General features: G+C 40.5%; 1 protein-coding gene across 1 annotated transcript; it reads left to right on the top strand.

Moving 5' to 3' along the window:
• The first annotated feature begins 106 nt into the window (after window positions 1-106).
• On the top strand, window positions 107-20,491 carry LOC123512820. Its single transcript, XM_045269416.1, has 7 exons — window positions 107-206; window positions 8,190-8,459; window positions 15,109-15,225; window positions 15,583-15,971; window positions 16,267-16,375; window positions 16,762-16,923; window positions 17,717-20,491. Exons 2-7 carry the CDS (start codon window positions 8,259-8,261, stop codon window positions 17,861-17,863), a joined length of 1,125 nt encoding a protein of 374 aa, XP_045125351.1. The 5' UTR covers window positions 107-206; window positions 8,190-8,258; the 3' UTR covers window positions 17,864-20,491.
• Window positions 20,492-24,958: the final 4,467 nt, after the last annotated feature.

The following is a 24,958-nucleotide window of genomic DNA, read 5'->3' as shown; positions in this document are numbered from 1 at the left end:
ACAACCTTGCACACCCATAATACCGTAGTCACCCTTATTCGTTTTCTATCGATCGCGTCTCTCCTCACGCGTACCGAACATGTACCATACCAAACTGTGACGCACTGTGTGCCTCTCAGGTTCTCACAGTCCCACTCCCACTGTCAGTGTCACCACTCACCTCCTACACCTCTACTCTTTTCTCGCGTCACTACCCTCACCCTCAGGTACGTTGAGATCTGTTTCATTGTTTCCAGAGTGCTTCTTGTCTCATACTTCCTCTTGTTAAGCTGTCGCGTATTTTGCTTGGGTTACAAAGTCATGTGCCTACCTACACTACAGCAGCCATAGTAACTGGCAATGGTTCCAGGGCCAAGTTTGTGGTTTTCAATTACGTCTGCCATGCAGTGGCGGCTGTGCAGACTGATGGTCGAGATACGTTTGTTTGCCCGCCTGTCTGTCAGTTACTAAATTAATTACCGTACCTACCCATATGTAGGTGGGCAGGTAGTAAGTCTGTTATAGGACCTGGACTGACTCATAAATTCTTAACCTTCTTTTTACTTTTCCTGACGTAAGGGCTGCATTGCAGGTAAGGGTCACGTGACCAATACTGAAACACTCCAAGGTCAACAGTGCTTCCATGAGTTGATGAAATCTTACTCTATATTTTTGTCGATTTTACCCTAGATTCGAGTGTTTTATCCTTGATTGTCGAAGTTGCCCATTAATTATTGATTAATACACTCTTATACATAAGTTTAAATATTGCCTCCCACCCCCCAAACACACACACAGGACTACACACTACAGCCACTACTGCGGCTGCTCTGTGTGGACTCGTCCTTGCAAGTGACTGACTCTGTGTGAACTGTGATCTAACCGTCCGAAGGTCCAAAATGTGTACGCCTAGTAGACGGATGAGTGGAGACTGGGGAGAAAGGGGATGGGGTGGGAGGGTGAAGGGATGATACAAGTCACGGGGATGATTGTGTACATGAATCGAACATGAAAGAGAACCAGCCTGCCACCAGATTGGCACCATTCCAAGCACACCTATCCATAGCCCATAGGACGGGAAATTACCCTAAAATTACCCTAGTTTATGCATTACCCTAAACACTACCCTAAGAAGGGTCCAATTACCCTAGTTTAGGGTATTTTACCCTAAAATGGAAGCACTGAAGGTTAAGCTCACAAAGGTTGACCTGGGTGTAAGTCACAGTGCAATAAGAGCCAACAGGTTTGCTGCCGCTCGTTCTTTCTTTGTGTTCTCTTGATAATTGTAACGAATGGCGATAAACGTTTGCTTCATCGTTATTAACAACAGCAATAATATCTATCATCATCACCATCATCATCAAACAAAAAGAAAAAAAATCATCACTATTATCATCATTGTCATCAACACATCATTATTATTAAACAGCATCATCATCACCAAACAAAATCATTATCACCATCAGACGATCAAACAAAACAATCCTTCTTACTTCCTGTTCTGATGTCATTCTTCATCTTTTACCCCATCCCCCTTCTCTCTCTCTCTCTCTCTCTCTCTCTCTCTCTCTCTCTCTGAACAGGATGTGCAAGTCTTACACACACACACACACACACACACACACACACACACACACACACACACACACACACACACATTTTTCCAAGCCTATATACTGTACATCAATTAGACCATCGTTTGCCTAGAAATATCAGATAATACAGAGAGAGAGAGAGAGAGAGAGAGAGAGAGAGAGAGAGAGAGAGAGAGAGAGAGAGAGAGAGAGAGAGTGTAAAAATTTGCAATATTTTAAGCCACCTCAACGATTCACTTTGTTTTCACCGACGTTTAAAATAACACACAAATGCACTATAAACAGAAACACCATACACAGCAGACTAGCAACGGAGAGCAATAAATTATGAGGTAGGCAAAGCTGGAAAACAATGGTGGAGATAGACAAGGCTGGGGAAGTGCTGGCGGGAGAAAGACGCAAGGATTACATCACAACTTATACCAAAGGCGTTTTCAGTAGCGTCACCGCAAGGCCAAACATGTTTGAGTTCACGCTAAACAGGACAGTGCTGAGGACACCGTCGGTGGTGCCAGACGACCGTGTCACTGTGATCTCAATCCCTGGGAGAAGTTATCGTACACATCAGTACTCTGAGCCAGCATTGTGGTCAAGACGTAAACACAGCAGCATAGTGGAAGAGTTTGGAGATTTATTCCTTGATGGGGAGTATTATAGGTCACCAGTGTTTCATCATTTGTATATGCCGAGGGCCGAGCAGCGCAATACTCATAAAAAACAACAGGTCTCCAGTCCTGGAAGTGGTTTGATCTACGCGGGCTTGTTTTGAAGGTGTTCCATTGTAGATGTATGGCTGCGGTTTTCTGACGCCTATACAATTGAATTACGTCAATAATTAGCAGATAATCTATTTTTACCATCATTCATTACTTTATGATATAAGGATTTGCAAAATATTATCATTTTTCACCTAATAATAGAAAAGTAACTCCATTATTGTATCGAAGTCACGACTAGAAGTATGGAATCGGACAACACCCACAACAAGGACGGATAGATGCGACATGTCACAAGCTACCACCAGCTCCTTAATTTATTTCACGCCGTTTTTTTTATATCGATTCTCTCCAGTATGCCACACAATATGTAAACGTAAATCTACATCTACAGTACCCACTTCTATGGCCTAACATACGTCTAACTATTCAGTTTTATTCGAAATGTAACTCCTTGATCTCATTCCATGAGGTTGTTGGGGTTGCTCCACGCTGATTGGCTAAAAAGCGTTTGCCAAACGAGAGCAAACGCTTTGGAAAGGCGTTTGCTCGCGTTTGCGAAAACTTGCCTCCGTTTGACTCCGTTTGCCCCCAGCCGCGCCGCTACTGAAAACGCCTCAAGCTGTATCACCCAAGGGCCAAGGTAGATATAGGAGAGGTATAGTCATCCGCGGCGGGAGAAAATCACTCGTTGGCAACTTTAGCCTTGTAGGCTTGGCCACGCCCCTTTGTTCCTGCCTCCATGGCGAGTGCATAGAACACTGCACTGCAGTATGAATATAAATAATTGTTTTTTAATGGATGGATCTGCAGCCGTCATTGTATATCCGTATAATGATAATAATAATAATAATAAATCTTTATTTCGTCCTGCAGGACATATTGGCCTTAAATACTAATAATATACAGAGAAAAAACTAAGGAACTACACACACACACACACACACACACACACACACACACACACACACACACACACACACACCCTGACAAGGCAGAAAGTGGCACACTAGGGATATTATTAATACTCACTCTATGTGTTGCTCATAAGAAATGAAGTTCTTAATGGTGCCTTGCAGTCCTGGCAAGTTTAGTGTTGGGCAGGACTGTGGTGTTAATGATAGTTTTATGTTTTCATAGGTTGTATGAAACTGGAAACACGCAACACTAAAATGCATTGAGCAGATCATGTGGCGTTTCTTTAGGTCTTTGTATTTATTTAGGTCTTTTCTTTTGCACGCTTCTATAAAAAAAAAAAAAAAAGTGACCGGGATGAATTTACGGCTATGATGGGGCGAGGGTATCTCTACAGTTCTGCCATGTTTCCAAAAAATGCGATGTGAAATGGAAGTTATTGGTGTACAAGGCATCGCAAACACCATCAATTCAGATGTATAAAATTTTGACTTGTGTATATAGATGGTTGAATCAACAGTAACCATCATATGCATAAAAAAAAACTTTATAGTACCATACAAACATGGCATACATATTCAACAGTGTTGCTGATATCAACTGTAGTAACTTATAATGGTACTTAGCGTATGTTTAGGGTGTGTAATAATATCAGCGTTACAGATATAAGATAATGAGCATGGAAAAAGAAATAATCTATTATCCAAAGTAAAAAAAAATAGTAGAAGTCTTGTGAGTGGCGGCAATACTGATGAACCCAGCCTGGCCAGGCCGAATAGCCTCACCTTGTAGTACCAGATGTTGCTATAATTATAAGATAAATGCTCACATTTACTGGCTTTTACAGTAATTTCAAGGGTGAGGCATAATCGCATTCATAATTCGTAAGCCAAGCTAATGTGTAGTTTCTATTTTTACAAAATAGTAGGTATATGCCAATACCTAAGTGAAAAAAAAAAAAAAAGCCTTGTGAGCGGCAACTCTTCCACACCCAGCTGGTGGCCTTGACACATTGTGGTGGTGACGTGACTGACCTCGTGCTACTCACTTATATATATATATATATATATATATATATATATATATATATATATATATATATATATATATATATATATATATATACATACAATTATAAGTGACTCTCTGCTTACCTTTGATTCTTTAGTAAGAGAGAGAGATTAACAGAACAACAGTAGTGAAAACGTGGCAACATTTTACAGAGACGCTTGCCCCCCCATGGCCGTAAATTAAGGCTGGTCAGACTATATCCATTTTTTCATAGTTTTCTGGTCCTTGGAAATGAATGAAAGCTTATATATTCCTTTTTGTTTTTCCATTTTATTAAACAAGTATCCACAGCACACGACACCATGCCAAAAATGTGAAAAACACCACCACACACAAGCGATAAAACGTCGTGCTTGAACAAAGGGGCGGGGCTTATAAGGCTTGATGAAGGGGCGGAGCTTATCGTGACGCCAGCCAATCACCGTCCAGGATGAGTTATCGTGAACATTTCTATTTATATTTTTTATTCAATAACAATTGCTTCATACGATATATAACAAAAAATTGACGTCTTTTTTTTTTTATTGTAATAGTTTATAACATTAAAAACATCCAAGAGCTCGTAATAAAAAATCTCATTTCAGATTTTGGTTCTTCATGTTCTATGAGAGTGACGCTACCTCTCCTATATCTACCTTGGTATCACCAGGGGTGCGTTTGATAGCAGGGTTCCGGACGGCCCGGACAGTCAGACAGGGGCACAGCCGTTCTCAGCTTGCTATCAAACGCTTTTGGGCGGCTCCCAGCAAAATGTAAACAAAACTTCTCCGTTGCCATGGAAACGGAGTCATCTCCACTGTGTATCACCATGGCCCACGCAGCAGTCCCACTTGACGAAGATTTATATGTACTAGGTGTCCTTACACAAGAGCTTGTTGCTGATGATCCACTCTTAGAAGTTGCAGCGTTTCTTGCCAATGAGGAAATGGATCAGCCACAGGGGTAACGTCAGTCAACTAGGGTGGAACAGTATGTCGAGCACACAATTCCACTATACAGTGACGTTGAATTCAAGTTCCACTTCAGAATGGAACGGGAAAGTTTTGAGGTGTTGTGGACATAAAAAATGAAGCATTGATGCATTCCATACCGAATGTCAAACCGCCAGTAAAGTAAAAATTTACCGAAATGCTTAAGTACATGTTATCAAGTATGGCAATCAATTGTGGCAAGAAATACCTATGGAATGATATTTAATCATTCATGCACAATTTTAATACTGTATTTTGTTAACTTACAATATGACTAAGCCTATAGCTTACAATATTTGGTGTAAAACGAACGTCTTTGGAGTCTTCACAATGACGCAAAAACACCACTCCAAGAACATGTCGCTATTTTAATGTACTGTCAGCGTCTTATGACTGTTTTCAGCATTTATCTTACTAATGATACCATGTAATTACTTACCATTGCATGTTTGTGCATGGTTCACGACGATATTGATATTCTCTGACCAAAACTAGCATTTAGGGCACTTGTAGTAGTCTGTTTGGGCTGCCATGTTTGTTGTGATGACGTCACCGCCGCCCAAGCAGACCCACCTGAGTCTTGGGCGGTCGAGACCCTCCGGACGGTCAGAAAAAATGGTGCCGGGCGGCAACGATGACGTCATTTGGAGCCCTCCGAACCGCCCGGAGCCCTCCGGACGCCTCTCTCAAACGCACCCTGGGTATCACCAGCTTCTCTCACTCTCACCACGATCTTTCGAGTCGCAGGATAAGGATGTGAAGAAGAGGAGGAAAAACTTACACTTAATAACGATGAAAAATAACGCAATGAGATAAGAGTACGTAATATGACACGAGAGAGAGAGAGAGAGAGAGAGAGAGAGAGAGAGAGAGAGAGAGAGAGAGAGAGAAGGATGTATTATGAGCCATACAGACAAGGCTACATACACATAAACAAAAAGATGAACTACCGCTAGCAGTGAGAGAATACAGGTCAACATGATAACAAAGCAAGTTATTGAGCCACCTCTTGCTTAGGTCATTGTTTCAACACACCTAAGTAAAAAAAAAAAAAAAAAAAAAATATTTCGAGAAGTTTTAATATTCAACAAGATTTACAAGTGTTTTCAAATAACAAGATTACTATTTCCTTTCCTTGTTTATCAGCCAGCAACAATAGGTTTCAAGACATTTGTTCCTTAAATTTGGATAATTCTTTAGTACTCTTTAAGTTTAAGGGAACCAACATTCAAGTGGGCCTTTTATATATATATATATATATATATATATATATATATATATATATATATATATATATATATATATATATATATATTGTTACCCTTGGCTGGCTTCCCTCCTAAAAAAAAAAAAAAAAGAGATAGAAAAAAAAAATAATAATAGAGATAGTCAAGATACTGGATGGGAGGAAAAGTGGGGGCACCCAGTCCACGCGCGCGTGCGGCGTCTACTGTGTGATTAGCTGAATATAGCCTAACCGTAGCCAAACCAAACCTAATCAATCTAATCTAACCAAACGTTTATTTTTTCTTTCCTAACCTAACCTAACTTTACTTAACCAAACCAAACCTATCTTAACTTAACCTCTATCCACCCCCAAACAATCTCTTGACCACAAAATCCAGTCACGTCATTTCCAAACCCTTCATTCTCCCATCATGTTCACTCTGAGACCACAGAGATTGACAGCCGAATCCTCATCAGTGTTCTCAATACAGAAACCTTTACCCTTCACCCGGGAACCATAAACACGCCCTTGAAAACTCAGGATAACGTCCACTGATGCGCTGTAATCCATTAATAGACAAGCGTAGGCACATATTGAGAATTATAAGGCATTTGATTACCAAGGTATGAATGTCGAGACAGCCGGCCAGCACACACAAACGAGAGAGAGAGAGAGAGAGAGAGCAGTTAAGGTTGGAAAACAGCAGTCGGTTAGTTTTGTGCAGTATCAGTCGGGCCCGCACAGCACACAGACGAACAATAGATAACAGATAAAGTAAGCAGTGAGCAGGGAAGATAATGAGAAAGATAAGTAGAAGTAAGCAAGATTAGAAAGAGGCGAAAATGAAAAAAGAACATTAAAGGATATACGCAGGACCCACTACGATTGTTTACTCTGTGGCCAACTCACGTGCTCAGACCATGGCCGCTGATATTATTGTTTTCCTCTACTTTCGCTGTCATTTCCGAGGTTAACATGGCGCTGTGTGACATCTGGCACGGATAACACTTGCCATATTGTGCTTTAACGCCCTTGTTACTTGTGCAGGCAGCCAGGAGAAAAAATAAATGGTGCTATGGGGAAGGAAGGGCGAGAACTTGCAAGAACGCACTTCACGAATACATTTCACTTGGCTTTTCCGTATCCCCCCCTATCCCCCTCTGCCCATCCCCTACCCGTATAGATCAGTGGGTGTTACTTTAAATGCGTCTTTTGTATTAATGGTAACGTAATAGTGGTTAATTTAATGGTGTTGACATAAGTAATGAATGTCGTGTAGGTAATCACATTTCTTTTACTAAGCTAAGGACCGTCGGTTTTTACTTTCCACAAAACTTAACAGATACAAATGATATTATTCTTTATTGATTTTTCAACTAATCTTAAAATGTAGCGCCATTACGTAATCGTCATAACGTTCCTTCACACACACGAAATAATGATTACGGTACACCACCTACCGTACATCACTTTATAAGTATTAAATTCTTTGGAAATAATCTTGACTTTATAATTTGGAGATAATGATTCTTTATTTATGAGAAAAATATAATACTCTTTCAAATCGCAATCTACCGTAGGTACACCATGAAGAAATTGGAAACGCAAATGTTCCTTCATTGTAATCCAAACCAACACGAACAGTACAAAAAATGAAAAGGTAAGAATGAATTAATAAATAAATCATGAGCTAACGATGGTACAAATATTATAGGCGTGATCCCTGAGAAGGGAGCCCCACGTTCCCCGGGCCGCCCCTCCCCAGCTGGATCATAACAACAACATGACGCCAACCCAATGGCTGGCGATACCCACGGAAATAAGACTAGCGGAACTTACCCCGCGAGTCTCCTCCTCCCGCATTGACACCACGGAGAGCTCCACCGTGTATGTCAACGGCAAGAAGATCATAGTGAAGCAGGAAGAATTGCTGGCCACAGAGATAAATGACACAGCGGCCTCCAACGTGATTCTGTACCCAATGGTGAGTCTCTCTCTCTCTCTCTCTCTCTCTCTCTCTCTCTCTCTCTCTCTCTCTCTCTCTCTCTCTCTCTCTCTCTCTCGTGATTCTGTGTGACAGTGTGAGGCGTGTTAGTCAATCTTCTGTCTCAATGAGAAAATCTCTCTCTCTCTCTCTCTCTCTCTCTCTCTCTCTCTCTCTCTCTCTCTCTCTCTCTCTCTCTCTCTCTCTCTCTCTCTCTCTCTCTCTCTCTCTCTCTCTCTCTCTCTCTCTCTCTCTCTCTCTCTTTGTTGGTGATTTAAAGGAACAAATATTAGTTGAATGAATCTGGTCATTGTTTTCACCTCTAATCAGTTGTTTCACTATTATTACAGTCTCACACCAACATCAACTGAGTAATTTGAACTCATACATATCCATCGCAAATTGTTTATATTGTTGACAACAATTTTTAAAGAGGTTAATGTCCACAATTGGTCCTTTTCAGTGGCACATAGAACGACTACATGTTGTGGCAATATACTCACTCTACTTCACATTTATGAAGTTTTTTTCAGGTGCAGGGTTTTTATTGGCTTGTAGTGATGCTTTTGAAAAATCATTCACAGTGATTGGTTCTTTTGTTTGAACATGCAATCACTGATCAATAAAAATAATACAAATATAATAAATCTAGCCAATCAGAGTGATTTGTGGAGAGAAGTGACTCAGTTTAAATAAGTCTGCTGAAGACGTCTGAACGGGCAGTATGTCGCTTCAATTATATCCATTGTATCGCGAGATTTTACAAAGAGAAATAAGATAACTTCATATTAATTTCTTAGTGTTGCTAGTCAGGTTAGGCAAGTTTGCTCTAGTTAATTCTGCTAGATAAAGTTAATTTGTTCTGAGGAAGATGTACAAACAGTGCGTGTCGCCACAACTAGGTTACATTAGATAAGTTAAGTTGGTTTGGGTTAGGTTAAAGTTAGGATTAGGTTGGTTTTGGTTAAATAGATAAGTTTCAGTAGGCTAGCTTAGGCAGTGGTAAGGAGTGGTGGCAACAAGTACGCTCCAGAGCAGAAACAGGCTAAACTTTAGACTATTATTTTTGTGGTGCTTTGTGATAACAAAACTATTTTCTTTTGGTACATTTTGGCCTGTTTTGTATCAAGCATTCTCTCTCTCTCTCTCTCTCTCTCTCTCTCTCTCTCTCTCTCTCTCTCTCTCTCTCTCTCTCTCTCCATTACTGTACAGTACTTTCTGAGGGGATACAAACCATTTTTTTTTTTTAGAACAGGGGAGGGGGAATAAAAAAAATTATTTGCAACAGAAACAAATTCGATATTCATTCAAAGCTGGTCAAAAGCTACCAGAAAAAAATAATTTCATCATGAAATGAGATGTTGGTGTAAGACTAAATTTACCAATTTCTTTTCTCTCCCCCCTCCCCCTACTCATCCCCTCAGAGCTTGATGATTTGCGATGAAGACAGCAATAGACTAACTTTAAACACGTCAAAGTCTATCAGAAAAAAAATATAGCTACAGTGGAAACTCAGTACTTGAACTTAATTAGTTCCAAATGGTTGTTCGAATATTAAAAAATTTGACAATCTATATGAATCAGGTAATTTGTTCTAATCTTGACAAAACCTTCAGCTTATAAAAATGCCTTTTTTTTTTTTTTTTTTTTTTTTTTTTTTTTTTGTCATAAGTGAAGGCTGGTGATAGATAACATAGAAGAGGAGGGAGAAGGTTGAGGAGGAGGAAGGAGATCATTGGAGGACAAGTCACCATTCATGAAAACATCTGGTAACTTTTCTCCTGGTGTGATGGTGAACCTACCAGTGGATGGAGGGCTGTGGCTCACTAACACTTGCACTCTTACTAGATTCCTTATTTTCACCACTAATAAGCCTCTGGTGCCATTATAAGTTTGTATATGAAAATAGTACAGACAGAACACAGACGAATGTTGTTTTCCTCACGACTGTGGCAGGAATAGAGATGCGCACCAGTATCCAGTACACCAGTATTTTGTTAAAGTCTTAATGGTATATTGGCATCAGAGTGGAACAATGGCAGCGCTGGGGAGGGAGAGGTCAAAGAGCTTTGTTTGCAACCATGTGTGCGGCCGTTCAATTACCAGATATTTTCACCACTACTAAGCCTTTGGTGTTAATGTAAGTTAATAAATGAAAAACTACAGACAGAACACATAAGAATGTTAATCTGACAGCTGCAACAGCATTACTGGTGGAGGGGAGGGAGGGAGAGGCCAGGGAACCTTTGTTTGTAACGATGTGTGTGGACATTCATCTATCAGGTATTTTTTTTTTTTAGTATTAAATCAAACTTTTGTATTTGAGTATTGAAAAGTTCAACTATTAAGACAATTGAGTATTGAGTCTCCACTTTATACATACTTTCGTTCTCATCAACACTGTAATTTGTTGGTGTTGGCAACCATGCACTGAGATCACCGGTAGGATAATGTCCTGCTATTCTCACACCACAGGACTACTGGGACTGAACTAAACCTATGGTCTGACCATTTTATGAAGATCATTTACGCATTGGCTTTTTTAGGGATTTCCCGTCCTGTGGCGCTGCCAAACCTAGTGCTGGGCAAATAATGGGATTACAGCCGAGGTGTCAATGAGAACCTTGCTTTGCACATCTCTCTCTCTCTCTCTCTCTCTCTCTCTCTCTCTCTCTCTCTCTCTCTCTCTCTCTCTCTCTCTCTCTCTCTCTCTCTCTCTCTCTCTCTCTCTCTCTCTCTCTCTCTCTCTCTCTCTCTCGATTTTACATTTCATGCAAATATGTTTCTATCAGAGATCTATACTTGCTGATGAATTACTAGAATTTGAGAAAAGAATCTGCCTGTCAGCCAGTCAAGCTCTCTCTCTCTCTCTCTCTCTCTCTCTCTCTCTCTCTCTCTCTCTCTCTCTCTCTCTCTCTCTCTCTCTCTCTCTCTCTCTCTCTCTCTCTCTCTCTCTCTCTCTCTCTCTCTCTCCCATTTGGCTGGCAGCGGGAGAATAGGTGACCCATGGATTAACATGGTCATTTTGAGCTGTGACCTCACTCGGTCACCCAAGGGGATATGACAACGCTCGGATGAAACATAGTCAAGTATTATTGTGTTTGCAAAAACAATGCAAAATATATTTTAAAATAAACAAAAATTACTCTACCTTGCCTTTTTAGAGCATCACAATGTATATATACTACAACACCATTCAATTATGAAGTATTAAGTACCTGAATTGAGGTTGCATATTGGTACAAGTGTGATAACACTGCAGGCCGGGAAATCCCCGAAAAAGCCAACGCCTAAACGATCTTCATAAAGTGATCAGACCATAGCCCCTCACTGGCCTGATGGGGTCACATTTCAGCTGCCCGCCTTCCCTCTCATGGCTGCTTCAGGCCAGTCATACCATCATTGTGCAATGTCCATCAGCAAATCATCTGTCTGTCATTACTTTTCCATCTCATAACTACAGGACACTGCAGTGCCCCAAACCTTTTACAAACTCACGCTTTCACTGCCAGACATTCTGCATCCACATTTTCTTCTATGGACATAGCTGCTGGCAATTGTTGCCTGGCCACGCTGGAAAGTCAAACCACAACCACACAACGCCTCACGATGCATGCAGTGTATGCATTGAACACTCTCTGCTCAAAAGAATCTGTACTTTCATCTCCAATGATACACACTCACCCTTGTGTTACACCTTATACTCAATGCACCAGAAATGCTGCAAGCGATTCTTTAAGTGTTATACACACTTTCCAGAGTGATGTACTTTCATCTCCAATGATACACACTCACCCTTGTGTTACACCCTATACTCAATGCACCAGAAATGCTGCAAACGATTCTTTAAGTGTTATACACACTTTCCAGAGTGATACAGCAGCAGCGGGAACTCCTGCCCACAGTGCTAAGCTGCTCTGCCTGACACTGATCTGTCAGCTGTCCATTGAGGGATGCTGTGTGTGTTTGTACATATGTGTAGCACTGCAGTGAGTAAATCAGTGCGCCAGTGTCGCACAAGCAATGCTGGTTTGTTTCTTTGAATGAGGACAGTGCCACGAGCCAATAAAGGAATATATACTTGATGAATTCAGTCCACAACAATTCACTTTGTGAGAGAAGCAACACACAGGCTGAGTGTGAAGTGACCCCAGCAGAACATCCCTGACACTGGCCACATCTCTTACTGTGTGAAGTGTTGCCCACTCTCATGACAATACTCAACACTGCCTGATTTGTGACTGGTGAACTGTGTTCTGCTGAGATTAACAACAAATAAAGCAAATAGGCTATAGGCTATGTGACACCATGGCTGTCCAGGCAGGAAGAAGTGAGGCTTGGAGCAAATATGCCAATTACTAGCCAGTCATTTGTAATGTCACATCAAGACAGTGACAGAAAATATATTTAGACTGTACTGCATGATTTTGAGAGGAAGAACAGCTGACAGTGTCATGCTGTGCTATGTGGAGCATGTGGACATGGTGTTCCCCTGATAGAGTCACCCACCCAGCATGGCCACTGCTTCTGTCACTCTACACCTAAATAGCACCTCAAAACACGCATGCTAAAACATTTTCCACTTGGAATAACCTGTACTTTCACCTCTGCCAATGTCCACTGAAACTTTAGTTTCACCCCGTATGTGAGGGTTGAAAATACAGTAGAGACTCAATATCTAAACTCATTTCGTTCCAAATGGCTGTTCGAGTGTCAAAAGGTTTGGCTACCGATACCTATAAATCAAGTACAGGCAACCCTCGCTTAACGAAGGTTCACACAACAAAATTTCGCTACAACGAAGGTTTCATTTTACTACTATCTGCTTGTTTGACAAACACCAAACTTGCTTTAACAAAGTTTTATCCAGGTAATTTTTTCCAAGTTTGAAAGGCCCACTGTATCACGCAAACCGACAGGCTTTTGAATACACCAGCACCTCTCGTGGACAAGACACGCACCCACACGCACCACTCACTCTCCCTGTTTAAAACAATACCAGCGTCAGCAGCAGTTTGTCTTCCCTTGCTCAATTTACCACCAAAACGCCCTGCAATGTCGTCTAGCATTGCTAAGAAGACCAGGAAGTCTCTTACTCTTGAAGTGAAGCTGGATGTTATTCACAGACACGAGAGAGGCGAGAAAACTAATAGCATTGCTTGCCACTATCTTGACTCCATCTGCTGTCTCTACTATTTTCAAGTCAGGAGACTATTAAGAAGGCTGGTGAGACTGTATCTTCCTTGCAAGCTAAAAGAACCACCTGAACTCGTGACTCTACAATGGATAAAATGGAAAGCCTTGTGGAATGTGGTACATAAGTTTTGTATGTGACACAATGATGCGCCCTTTGTTTACTTTCCACAGGTTGCCGGGTAGTGTCTTTCCCGTTTCACTCTCCTTCGCTTCATGAATTTAAGATCATCAACATTACAAAGTTATGTACATACATACATTAGTGTACATTACAATGACTTAAATTAAACTGCCTAAATGTTTAACTTCATAATTCTTACTTTCATTAAACCTTTCACTGTACTCTGATGCACTCTCGCTTTGTTTACTCTCATTGGAAGTTCAAGTCAGGGGTTAAACTTGTTATAATGGGTTCGCTTAACGAAGGTTTTTTTAGGAACATAACCCCTTCGTTAAGCGGAGGTTGTCTGTAATTCATTCTAACCTTAGCAAAACCAAGTTTACAAAAATTTCAATGTATTTTTTATAATTTTGGTTTCTACTTAATGTAAGTGAAGGCTGGTGATGGATAACATAGAATGTAAGTGAAGGATGTTGATGGATAACATAGAAGAGGAGGGGCAAAAGGTGGGGAGGAGGAAGGAGGCTATTCGTTGGAGGACAAGTCACCATCCATATAAAATACCAGGTAACTCATTATGTTTCTTGTGAATCCTCTATTGGAGGGCACTTGCACTCTCACTACATTCCTTATTTTCACCATTGTAAGTTTCTAAATGAAAAATACAGAAAGAATGCGGAAGAATGTTGTTTTTCTCTCGACCGTTGCGTGGTGGCAGGACTAGGAATGTGCACCGCCATCCAGTATATCAAAATACCTGTATTTTAGCTCTGGTAATACCAGTATTACCAGTATCAAAACAGGACAACCACGTATGCAGCCATTCAAGTACCAGATATTTTTTCGAGTACCAGTTTGAACATTTGCATTCGAGTATTGAAAAGTTTGACTTTTAAGACATTCAAGTGTTGCATCTTCACTGTACTTCTCTGGCACAGCGATGGTTTTAAGGAGTGGTTGCAGAGATTGCAGCAGCATGGAAGCATTGCAGTGTGTGAGGGGCATGGAGAAGGAGTCAGCAGATGAGGCAGGAGTGGCAAAGCACATCTGAGTTGGCAGAACTTGTCTTCTGTTTCGTGATATTTGTATTTGTTGTAGTTGTTTAATTTTATCTGAAAAATTCTGTTGCACATGTGACACACTACTCTTTAAGTCTTTCTAGGCATGTCAGGAAGTAGATCTCAGTTGATCCAGTGACTAAGAACAAGGTATTGGTGGTTGATGTGTATACATTTTCTGAGTATTTTTTTTGCTTTGTTTACTGTGTTGCTGTGTGGTGCCAATCATTGCCACTGCCTTGAGTGAGGAGGCTGACGCTTACCACAATTACAGAAGAACCGTGCATTGGAAGGAGTGGACTTGGAGTGGCACACGCCATCGCTGCCCACGTCCAGCTCACAGACAGACGTTATGATTGTCACCTCAAAGCCAAAGAATCCAGATTACAAGGTATGTTGCTCCTCCCTCTTGTGACACTCCTCCAAGGCTTTACTTTCAAATTACACTGTCTTCATCTCATCATGTGAAAATAAGGGTTTTTTGAAGCTTTCACTTGTATAAGGTAAAAGGAACACATAATGTAGACACATCACCCTTCCTTCCACACAACAATGCAGCAGTGCCACATAATATTATAGTGGCACCTTAAATGACTCAATCTTTTTATGAGACACAACCTTCCCATAATAGGCTCCTCTAGGCACATTAAAACACACTGTCTTACATTGCTCCAGTAATTGAGATCAATCAGTAAGTTATTTTTTTTTAAGACTAGCCATAGTTAAATTTTTCAACATTCCTGTGCAGGTCCACGAAAACATTATTGCCACCAAGCGCAGCCGGCCAGTAAACTTCAAGCTGCAGCAGGTGAAGCCAGGTGTGGAGGTGTCCATCACCCTCACCTACCAGGGCCACATCTACGGCGACGAGCCTGTCAAGCGCTGCAAGAAGCACGATGAGTGCACCTGGTGCAAGGAGCACAAGTTCAACGAGGGATTTTGTCTCATCAGCAAGTTCCATAGATATGATCTGGACTTCAAGGGGCACCCTGTGGCCATCCTCACTCCCCTCGCCGACCACCTGGATGTGGATGGCACTGCGGAGTTCTCGGTGGTGTTTGCCTGCTGGAACTCCTGTGACATCCACGTGCGGTACGGCAAGGACATGGTGTTGCACATCGACATCATGCAGGACGGGTCAGTGTAGCATGTCTGCCACTACAGCTGCAGGTCTCTACCTCCTGCTTGTTTTCTTAAGATCTTTCTACCAACATTTTACTCTTTATTTGTTGTTCTTGGTGTGGTTCTCCTTCTGTCAGACGTAGTTTCTTTCACATTACTTTCTCTTGATTTTCCTAACTAGGTCTCATTTTGTTTAATCATGAACAGAGCCCAGAATTTTACACATTCCTTGAGATCCACAGTTTCCTGTGACAATAAGAGATTCTTTTCTAAAGAGTACTTGCTCATCAGCTTCCTTGCCATCCTACAGAAAGGTGAAGAAGGTGGAGTACACAGTGCAGTGTTGCCAGAACCTGTTGAGAGACGCCTTCAAGGATAGGAAGAGGAAGCTGCTCTCCCACTCCGAGAATACCACAGAGGTAAGACTGTGGCCAACCCAACTCACTCTGCCTCTGGCTGCTTCACTGCACTGTGGCATTCTGATTGAGAAGACAGAATAGTGTGACAGTGTTGCATTCACAGTGCACTGCCTTGCTCTGCCTTGTCTTGTCTTGTCTTGTGCATCAGCAAAGTGGTGTAGGCTGTGCTCCATTAAACACTTCCAGACATAACACAAGCCTACACTAGTACAGTTCACCAAATGACTGGCCAGGCACAGTATTATGTTTCTGGACCTCCATTACTTTTCTTGCATTAAATTGTCTGAATAAATCAAAGCAGAAAACAACTATGCACTCACACAAAACATCATGCATTACTTATGTGAGATGAATGAGAAAACTGAGAAGTACATGTATTTCCTCAGAGGTCCTCCAAGGCTGCCGTTGCCTCTAAAACTTCCAGCGCCACCTCCAAAGCAGCGGTGCCATCCTCAAAGAAGGCCATTGTCACCTCACCCATCCCTCCTTGCTCACCGCCCACCTCACCAGTCAATTCCAGCAAAGAGAAACCTGTGGATATTGTTGTGGTGAGTATGTGAGCCTGGTCATGCTTCACACACTTCAGCCTCTTAGTCTGTACCTGTGAATCAGTCTGTTGTGCTGCTTTCACTTTCCTTTTGTGGCAGCATGTGTGCAGCTCTTGTCATAGATTTTCATTGGCAATATTTGGAAGTAGTAATGTAGAAGGTAAAAGGTTACTCACTAACCTTTGCTGGCAGTCCAGATGTTAGCCTAATGCATTGCTTCCCTTGCTTCACCAGTTCTTCTCTGGACAAGTGATCTTCAACTTCAAGGAACAAAAATTACAAGTCACACCAGTCACTTGTATGCTGAAGCAATTTTATGATTACCCAAACTTTACATTGACAGTAATAGAATATTTCATAAGTTGGCTGTTTTGTCATTTATAATCTGGTAGTGTCTGTCCAGCAGGATTTCCCCAGAAAGATGAAAGGGTAGAGATGTCATTTGCTTCTGTTTCTACACTTCATGTTTGCACATTACTGCCTATATCTCAGCTATGCCAGGCTGCCCTTTGCCCAGTACTGACACCATCACCCCCATGGCCTCTGCTGCACATTTATACCACCTCTTGATCTACTGTGCCCTCCATTCTTACCTGCTGCTAACAAAGTGTATTGTCATGTTGTGTTTCACCACCTGCATCCCCACACTCCCTCCTGTGTCCTCTGTATATACACACACCTTTCCCTCACTGTGCAGCAGTGAGTGGAGTGAGGAACAAGGTGCCTTCTTGGACAAAAGCAGTGGATTAATGGTGTTCACTGTGAGGAGGGTCAGCTTTACTGTATGTTGCAGGAAGGTTTGGATGAGGAGCGGAGAGACCTGATAGAGCGGCTGGTGAGGACGATAGGCGGCTCCACCTACAGAATCCCTCACCTAATGAGGATAAAGCCCATCGAGGACTCCACCTCACCAGAGCACCAGACCAATGGCACCAAGTGAGGGCTGGCATGGGCGCTGCTGACGCCCTGCTGCTGCAACCACCACCGCCGCCTTGGAAGAGGGTTGTGACACAACCTTTACATTTCCAACATAAAACAAAATGCAAACGTTTGATCATATTGGTCATGTTATAAATTATGTAAGATGTGTTTGAGAAAACATTACAAGCACCAGCCTTCCTTCCTGTGAAGTGAAAACAATTTAAAGGAAGAAAAGAATGAAGGGAAGTAAAACAGTTTTCATGTTATAGTGCTCTTTGTTAAGTTGAAAATACTATTCAGTCAGCTTTAAATACAAACTTCCCCTGTCAATGTAAATACTAAAAATTTAGAATGTTAGATAGTTTCAAACAAATGTTAATTGTGTGAAATGATGTGCCTCTGTAAAAATTCTTACATTAAGACAGTGTGACCTGTGTGTGTGTGTGTGTGTGTGTGTGTGTGTGTGTGTGTGTGTGTGTGTGTGTGTGTGTGTGTGTGTACCTCTGCCTTACACCATGGGCCACAGTGGTGCCCCGGGGTGTGCCGTGTGGAGTGAGGGCAGCGGCGTAGGCTGTGGGAAGTTCAAAGGACACAGCAGAGGATCAGTATAATGGAATCTTTGGGGAACAAAGCTGGGTTTGTGATTGACTTCATCCAATGGACATTGACAAGAAGAACTAGAGTGGACATTAAGGAGGGATGAGCAACATTGCCGTACAACAATCATGTTTGTTTTATATTTTCTTCATTCACCCAGCAGTCTTATCGTCTGGGATGGTGTTGCCATCACACATCCAGACTTTGCCTTTTTGCTCATGTCCAGATATATCCAGTCCAGTTTTCAGTCTTGTTCTTGTTCATTCAGGACTTAAATTTGCTCATGATTTGTTATGATGTTTTGCTGTGATGAATAAGAGTGATCTGAAGGCAGGAGGGATCTTTTAACCACGAGAAAAGCCCACAGAAGTGCCAGTTCTTGAACAGGATCAAAAGAGTTTGTCAAATGTATGAGATGAGTGTCTTGAAGCCTCCCTCTTAAATAAGTTTAAGTCTTAGGAAGGTGGAAGTACAGAAGCAGGCAGGGAGTTGCAGAGTGTGGGTGGGAGGTGATGTGCATTATGTTGTGGTGGTGTTGCTTATCCTGACGATCATTCTTAATAATGACAAGTGACTTTGGACAAGTGGAGATTTTATCATACTGAAATCCTCATCACCTGCTGTTTTATTATTTTTTAATTCAGTTGGGCATATTGCAGAAATATATTTTTTTTTAATTTTCATTATTATTAGTATTACATTTGCAAGCAAACTTCCCTCTGAAGATTTGCACAATTCACAAATTATTTAATTTTATTATTTTTCTTCATCAGTTTTAATTTCCAAATAACATCTTCTATGTTACTATGCATGTAGGGTAGGTATTTTTAAGGACAGAAGTTTAATTATTGTACATATATCATTTCTGTGTTAAGGCTGAAGTTTTTATAATGAGCCAAAAGATGCAGAAGTCCTTTGTGTTGGCAGGCAGTGCAGGAATGCCCATCAAGGTGATCTTTGACTAAACACTGTCTTCTCCCTTTGTTACAACATGCCAGTGCTCCTTTTTCTGCATACTTAACCTTTCAGGGATTTTTACAGGGAAGGTGAGAGACTCATATCATATTTTTATTGAGCCTATGCCAATTCCTGCTATCTTAGTTCCTGTTTACAGGGGAGTTTGTTGCATCCTTTGTCTAATCTTAGTGTTACATCATGTGTTGTTTGGATTACTTTTCCCAACACTCGCCTCTGTGCTGCTGCTTCCGGGGGGGAGATGGGGCTCCCTTGTGGTCCAGCAGTTGTGTAGTAGTTGGTAATGCTGAGTAACTGTACTGACCCTGTGATTGATTTAGCATTGCAGGCTTCATCTGAACTCTTTCTTGGTGCTCTCACATTAGAGCTGAGGGCATTGTCAATAACTTGTTGGTGGGAAAAGTGGTCCTTTTCTTCAGTACTTGCAAAATTGCTTAGTCTTGCATATTACATCTAATTGCCGAGCTGGCCAAGAAAGATGTGACATGCAGAGAATGTGTTGTGTTGCATCACCTCACCAGCTGAGGACTGGTGACAGCTCAAGCTGACAGAGAGGCATATCAATACCTTCCTCAAGGCTAACACTTCAGTGACTGCACAAGTGTCCCAACATAGTGTGTGGTTGACACAAACAAAGACGGTTGCCTTGCCAGGTGCTGTGACACACTGATGGGCTGATGTGGGACTTGTTCTTGACTCTGATGCTCACTGAATCACATGGCAGTGCTTCCTTTCTACATGTTCTTGTGTTCCTTTTGACAGTCACTGTGCCCATGATGTGTCAAGTGCCATGTTGCTGTGTGGCCAGGTAACTCTGACATTATTTTCTCCATTGCTTAAATAGAGCACTTTCCAAAATGCACACAGAAAAGAAATGGAGAGATGCCGGTCATCAGACCAAGCTTCCTATTGTTGGCCATTCTGTCGCTTCATCAGAGACCAGACGACTAACAGATAATTGTAAACTGTATGTGTTCCTATGTGTTCAGCTTATTACTTAACCTTCTCCCCCACCCTTATCTCTCTCTCTCTCTCTCTCTCTCTCTCTCTCTCTCTCTCTCTCTCTCTCTCTCTCTCTCTCATAAGTTCTCAGCACACTTTCTGATGGAAAGATAGTTGTTATTGTGTTGTGAAGTGTTTCCCTGTTTACCAACAGGGCTTATCATCTTTTTTTTTTTTTTTTTTTTTTTTTTTTTATCACTTTGCTTTTCATTATGGACCAACTAACTCATCAAAAGAAGGAAGACATTTATAGGAAAAGAAAGAATTCTGGCATCAGTATAGAGTTTCACAGATTTTTCACTATGCTGCTCTTCGTACATATTATGCTGACCTCAGGAACACTTGCTCTCATATGGGAGGGAGGGAGCACCATGCCTGCCAGCTGATGATAGGCATTGTTTTCCAGGAGTGAAAGTGTACTGATGTGCAGCATGTCCTAAATAAACAAACTTAATCCTTTAAAGACTGCAATATAACGATGGATCTCCAACGCCTGCAAACACACTACATGAAAAGAAGACATGCCAACCCATTTACTTCTCTCTGCTCTTTTTCACATCCTCCAGGCTGAATATTGACTCAGGGAGAGGAACTCATGACAGGTTGACCATCAGTACTTGGCATAGTGTAATTCAGAACCTCATCAAAGCTGCCATACTTTCAAATGGCCATATTCTTCTCTTTTTCTTTTGGGCATGCCATTGCTGTGTGGTTAGTTCACTTCCTCTGGCTGCAAATGGCTCTACAATTTCAGTGCTGTGCAAATTTGTTTCTGTGTCAAAATTACTCCCACAAGACACCTCTGTGCCTGCCTACTATAGTGAGAAGTCATCAAAACATTTAGCTGGTATTTTAAATATGTATATTGTATATCTTTGAAATTTGTTTTGGAGTTGTACTAGGTTACTATTGCTCCATTATCTTTGGAATATGCTGGGATAGGAATGGGGCCAGAAAACCAAGATTAATAAGTGATAACAGAGCACCAAAACATTCTTGATGTGTTAAAGTCTAAACACTGAGTTTTATATTCATATACAGGCAATCCCGCTTAACGAAGGGGTTATGTTCCTAAAAAACCCTTCGATAAGCCAACCAATTATAACAAGTTTAACCCCTAAATTAAATTTCCATTGAGAGTAAACAAAGCGAGAGTGCATCATAGTACAGTGAAAGGTTTAATGAAAGTAAAAATTATGAAGTTAAACATTTAGGTAGTTCAAGTCCTTATAATGTACACTAATGTATGTATGTATGTATGTAACTTTATAATGTTGATTATCTTAAATTTATGAAGGGAGGGAGAGGAAAACAGGAAAGACACTAACCAGCAACCTGTGGAATGTAAACAAAGGGCACATCATTGTATCACATACAAAACTTATGTACCACATTTCCACAAGGCTTTCCATTTCATCCATTGTAGAGTCACGAGTTCAGGTGGTTCTTTTAGCTTGCAAGAAAGATACGGTCTCACCAGCCTTTTTAATAGGCTCCTCACTTGAAAATAGTATGACAGTAGTGACAGTAGATGGTGGCAAGCAATGCTATTAGTTTTCTTGCCTCTCTCATGTCTGTGAATAATATCCAGCTTCACTTCAAGAGTAAGAGACTTCCTGGTCTTCTTAGCAACGCTAGGCGACATTGCAGGGCGTTTGGGTGGCAAGTTGAGCGAGGGAAGATGAGCTGCTGCTGACGCTGTTATTGTTTTGAACAGGGGGAGTGAATGGTGCGCGTGTTGTCCACGAGAGGTGCTGGTGTATTCAAAAGCCTGTCGGCTTGCATGATACAGCAGGGCTTTCAAACTTGGAAAAAATTACCTGGATAAAACTTCGTTAAAGCGAGTTTGGTGTTCATTAAATGAGCAGATGGTAGTAAACTGAAACCTTAGCTGTAGCGAAATTTCGTTGCGTGAACCTTCGTTAAGCAAGGGTTGCCTGTATTTCAATTGGCAACATCTGTATGGAGTTATAGTGGCAAATTATTTTTTCATTGTCAATGGAATATGAGAGTAATGAGTGCTTCTGGTAGCAATTTCAAACAATTCAGTCAGTCCATTCAAGAAGCCCCGTACAGTGTGTGTGTGTGTGTGTGTGTGTGTGTGTGTGTGTGTGTGTGTGTGTACACTGCTGAACAGAATAACACTTTCCTCATCTAATTTCCTATTTGAGACCCTTATTTCCTGCTACTGTGGCTTTAAAAGGAGGAAGCAGTCTTTTTTGGCACAAGACACAAACACAACATCTGATACCAGTGAAGGAAGTAGAAGTGTTGCTGAAGCAACACAGTGTGTGAGGCGTGTGGTGTGGGACTGTCATCCACGTGTGACAAAGAACTGACAGGAAAAGTTGTTTTTTGCTGACGCCAATTGAAAGAAACAAATGTGCTTGTGAAAAACTATGGGAGATGTACTAAGTACAGACCATGATAGAGTAATGGTACAGTGACTTCCAAGAGTGAACAAGTGACAATGATGTCGACCTGTCAGGCATAATGATGCTGGGACAGCTGTTTTATATAGTTTGGGATTAGAATATCATTGAAGGTAAACTTAGTAGTACACCTGCACTATAGAATGGATGGTTGCAGGTATTCAAGAAGTACCACAGAATTACTCTGCCTAAGGTTTGTGGGCAAATCTATCAGTTAGTGAGGAAGAAGCAGCAGAATAACATACAAGCTCCCAACCCCCAGGCTTGCTGCTTTCTGCTTCCTGCTTCATGATATGTAATGGTTTAATTTTACTTGAAAACATTCTTTGGCACACCAGTCTCATTAGCTCGAGAAGTGTATCACAAGTGTCAAGGGAGTGAACCTCTATTTATTTTGGATGGCATCAGAGTGGGGAGGGAGACCTGAGTACTGGTGGTCAACCTGCAGTTCTGGTTGTTCCCAAGCTTCACTCTTTCACACACCAGGATTTGAAGTCCAAGTCTCTTTTCTTCACTTTAGCAGGATTGGCTTTTCCACTTCACAGGGCCTAAGTTACTTGCTTCATCTTACCAATCTTTATGGACAATTTCTCCAAACATTCCTTCTTTTGATAGCAACCATTACCTCACATTGCAAGCAGACAGATCTCATTGATGCAAGACTTGAATCAAGTAGTACATAGTCATCCTTATTGTTTCTTCAGTGATAGACATGCTTGTGCTTAGAACACATGTCAGCATTTGGCCTGAATCACCATCCTGGTTTTCTTCACTAACAATAATCAATACAAATTCAATTCTTTAGTTGCAGGATGCACCAAATTAATTGAATGCTTGAAAGGTTTATGTTTGGCCAATGTTTATTTATTGTGTTGGAGGACAAACAATTCTTGTTAGAAATTATTTTATATTATGAGCAATTTTGCATGGTTTTTCTAATTATAGTTTTTCATTATTTATTTTATTTTGTTTATTTATTTATTTTTTTTTTATATATTTATTTATTTATTAATTTTTATTATTATTATTATTTTGATTCTTTTTTTCATTCATTTATTTTATTTTATTTTTTTTTATTTTTTATTTATTTATTTATTTATTTTATTTTATTATTTATTTATTTATTTTATTTTATTATTTATTTATTTATTTATTTTTTTTGCTTATTTATTTCTTGGCAACCTCAAGTGCACCTGAAGTGAGCCATTATTCCATGTGACATCTGTCCAGGAGTGAAGGGCACACATCCCAAGGCTGTCCTTCATTGTCAGTGAAGGCAGCAGTTCACTTGAGGGCTGTTGACCTTGTTCCAGTCCTAAATAATGATAGTACTACAGTCATTGTTTCATAAGTGCTCTCAGTTCATTTAATTGTATGTATAAAAGGTTACTAATGTTTTATTGAAAGAATTTATCATTTTGTATAAAGGAAAAAGTTGTGTTTTCTATGAGATGTTACTTTTAATGCATCACCTCTTAAGAATCTATTTTGATTTTCCTGAGGGTATGACATATGAATGCAATCTAACTGGTGAGTTCAGGAATGTGGTGCAATGAACTCCTAGTGTTGTCACGGCTCATATGCCATTTGTCTCCTTAAAAGCTTTTCAGTGGCATGAGTGATGTTAGCATTGTTTATTCTTTTTATTTATTATTTTTTCTATTTTAATTTTCCAGTATATATATATATTTTTTTATTTTTTTTTATTTTTAGTTTTTAATTAATTTATTTATCTTAATTTTTATTTCATTTTTTTTTCTTTATTTATTATTATTATTATTTTATTTTTTGTCTAACATCACGCCACATTTGTGAGAACACCTAAGACTCACTTATGGGTCACTTGAGACACCAATGGCTGTTTTCAATTATGTAAGCTTGCTAGGCCATTAATGACTATTATTTGTGATTTAATTTTTACAATAGAAATTTTCTTACCATCTTTAATTTATCAGAGTACAGACACTAGAGAAAGACCGCCTTTTACGTTTCTTTTTCTATTAATATAATTTTCAGGCATTTCATGTAAATCTTTTATATGTAACAATTAACTCCGAAACATTTTGCTTCCTGTGTTGAATCCTGGTGAGTGTGATCAAGACAATAGA

This window comes from Portunus trituberculatus, chromosome 34 (assembly GCF_017591435.1).
Source record: "Portunus trituberculatus isolate SZX2019 chromosome 34, ASM1759143v1, whole genome shotgun sequence".
Lineage (NCBI taxonomy): Eukaryota > Metazoa > Arthropoda > Malacostraca > Decapoda > Portunidae > Portunus > Portunus trituberculatus.
Note: the sequence above shows the minus strand (reverse complement) of the source record. Positions and strands in the feature narration are given on the sequence as shown.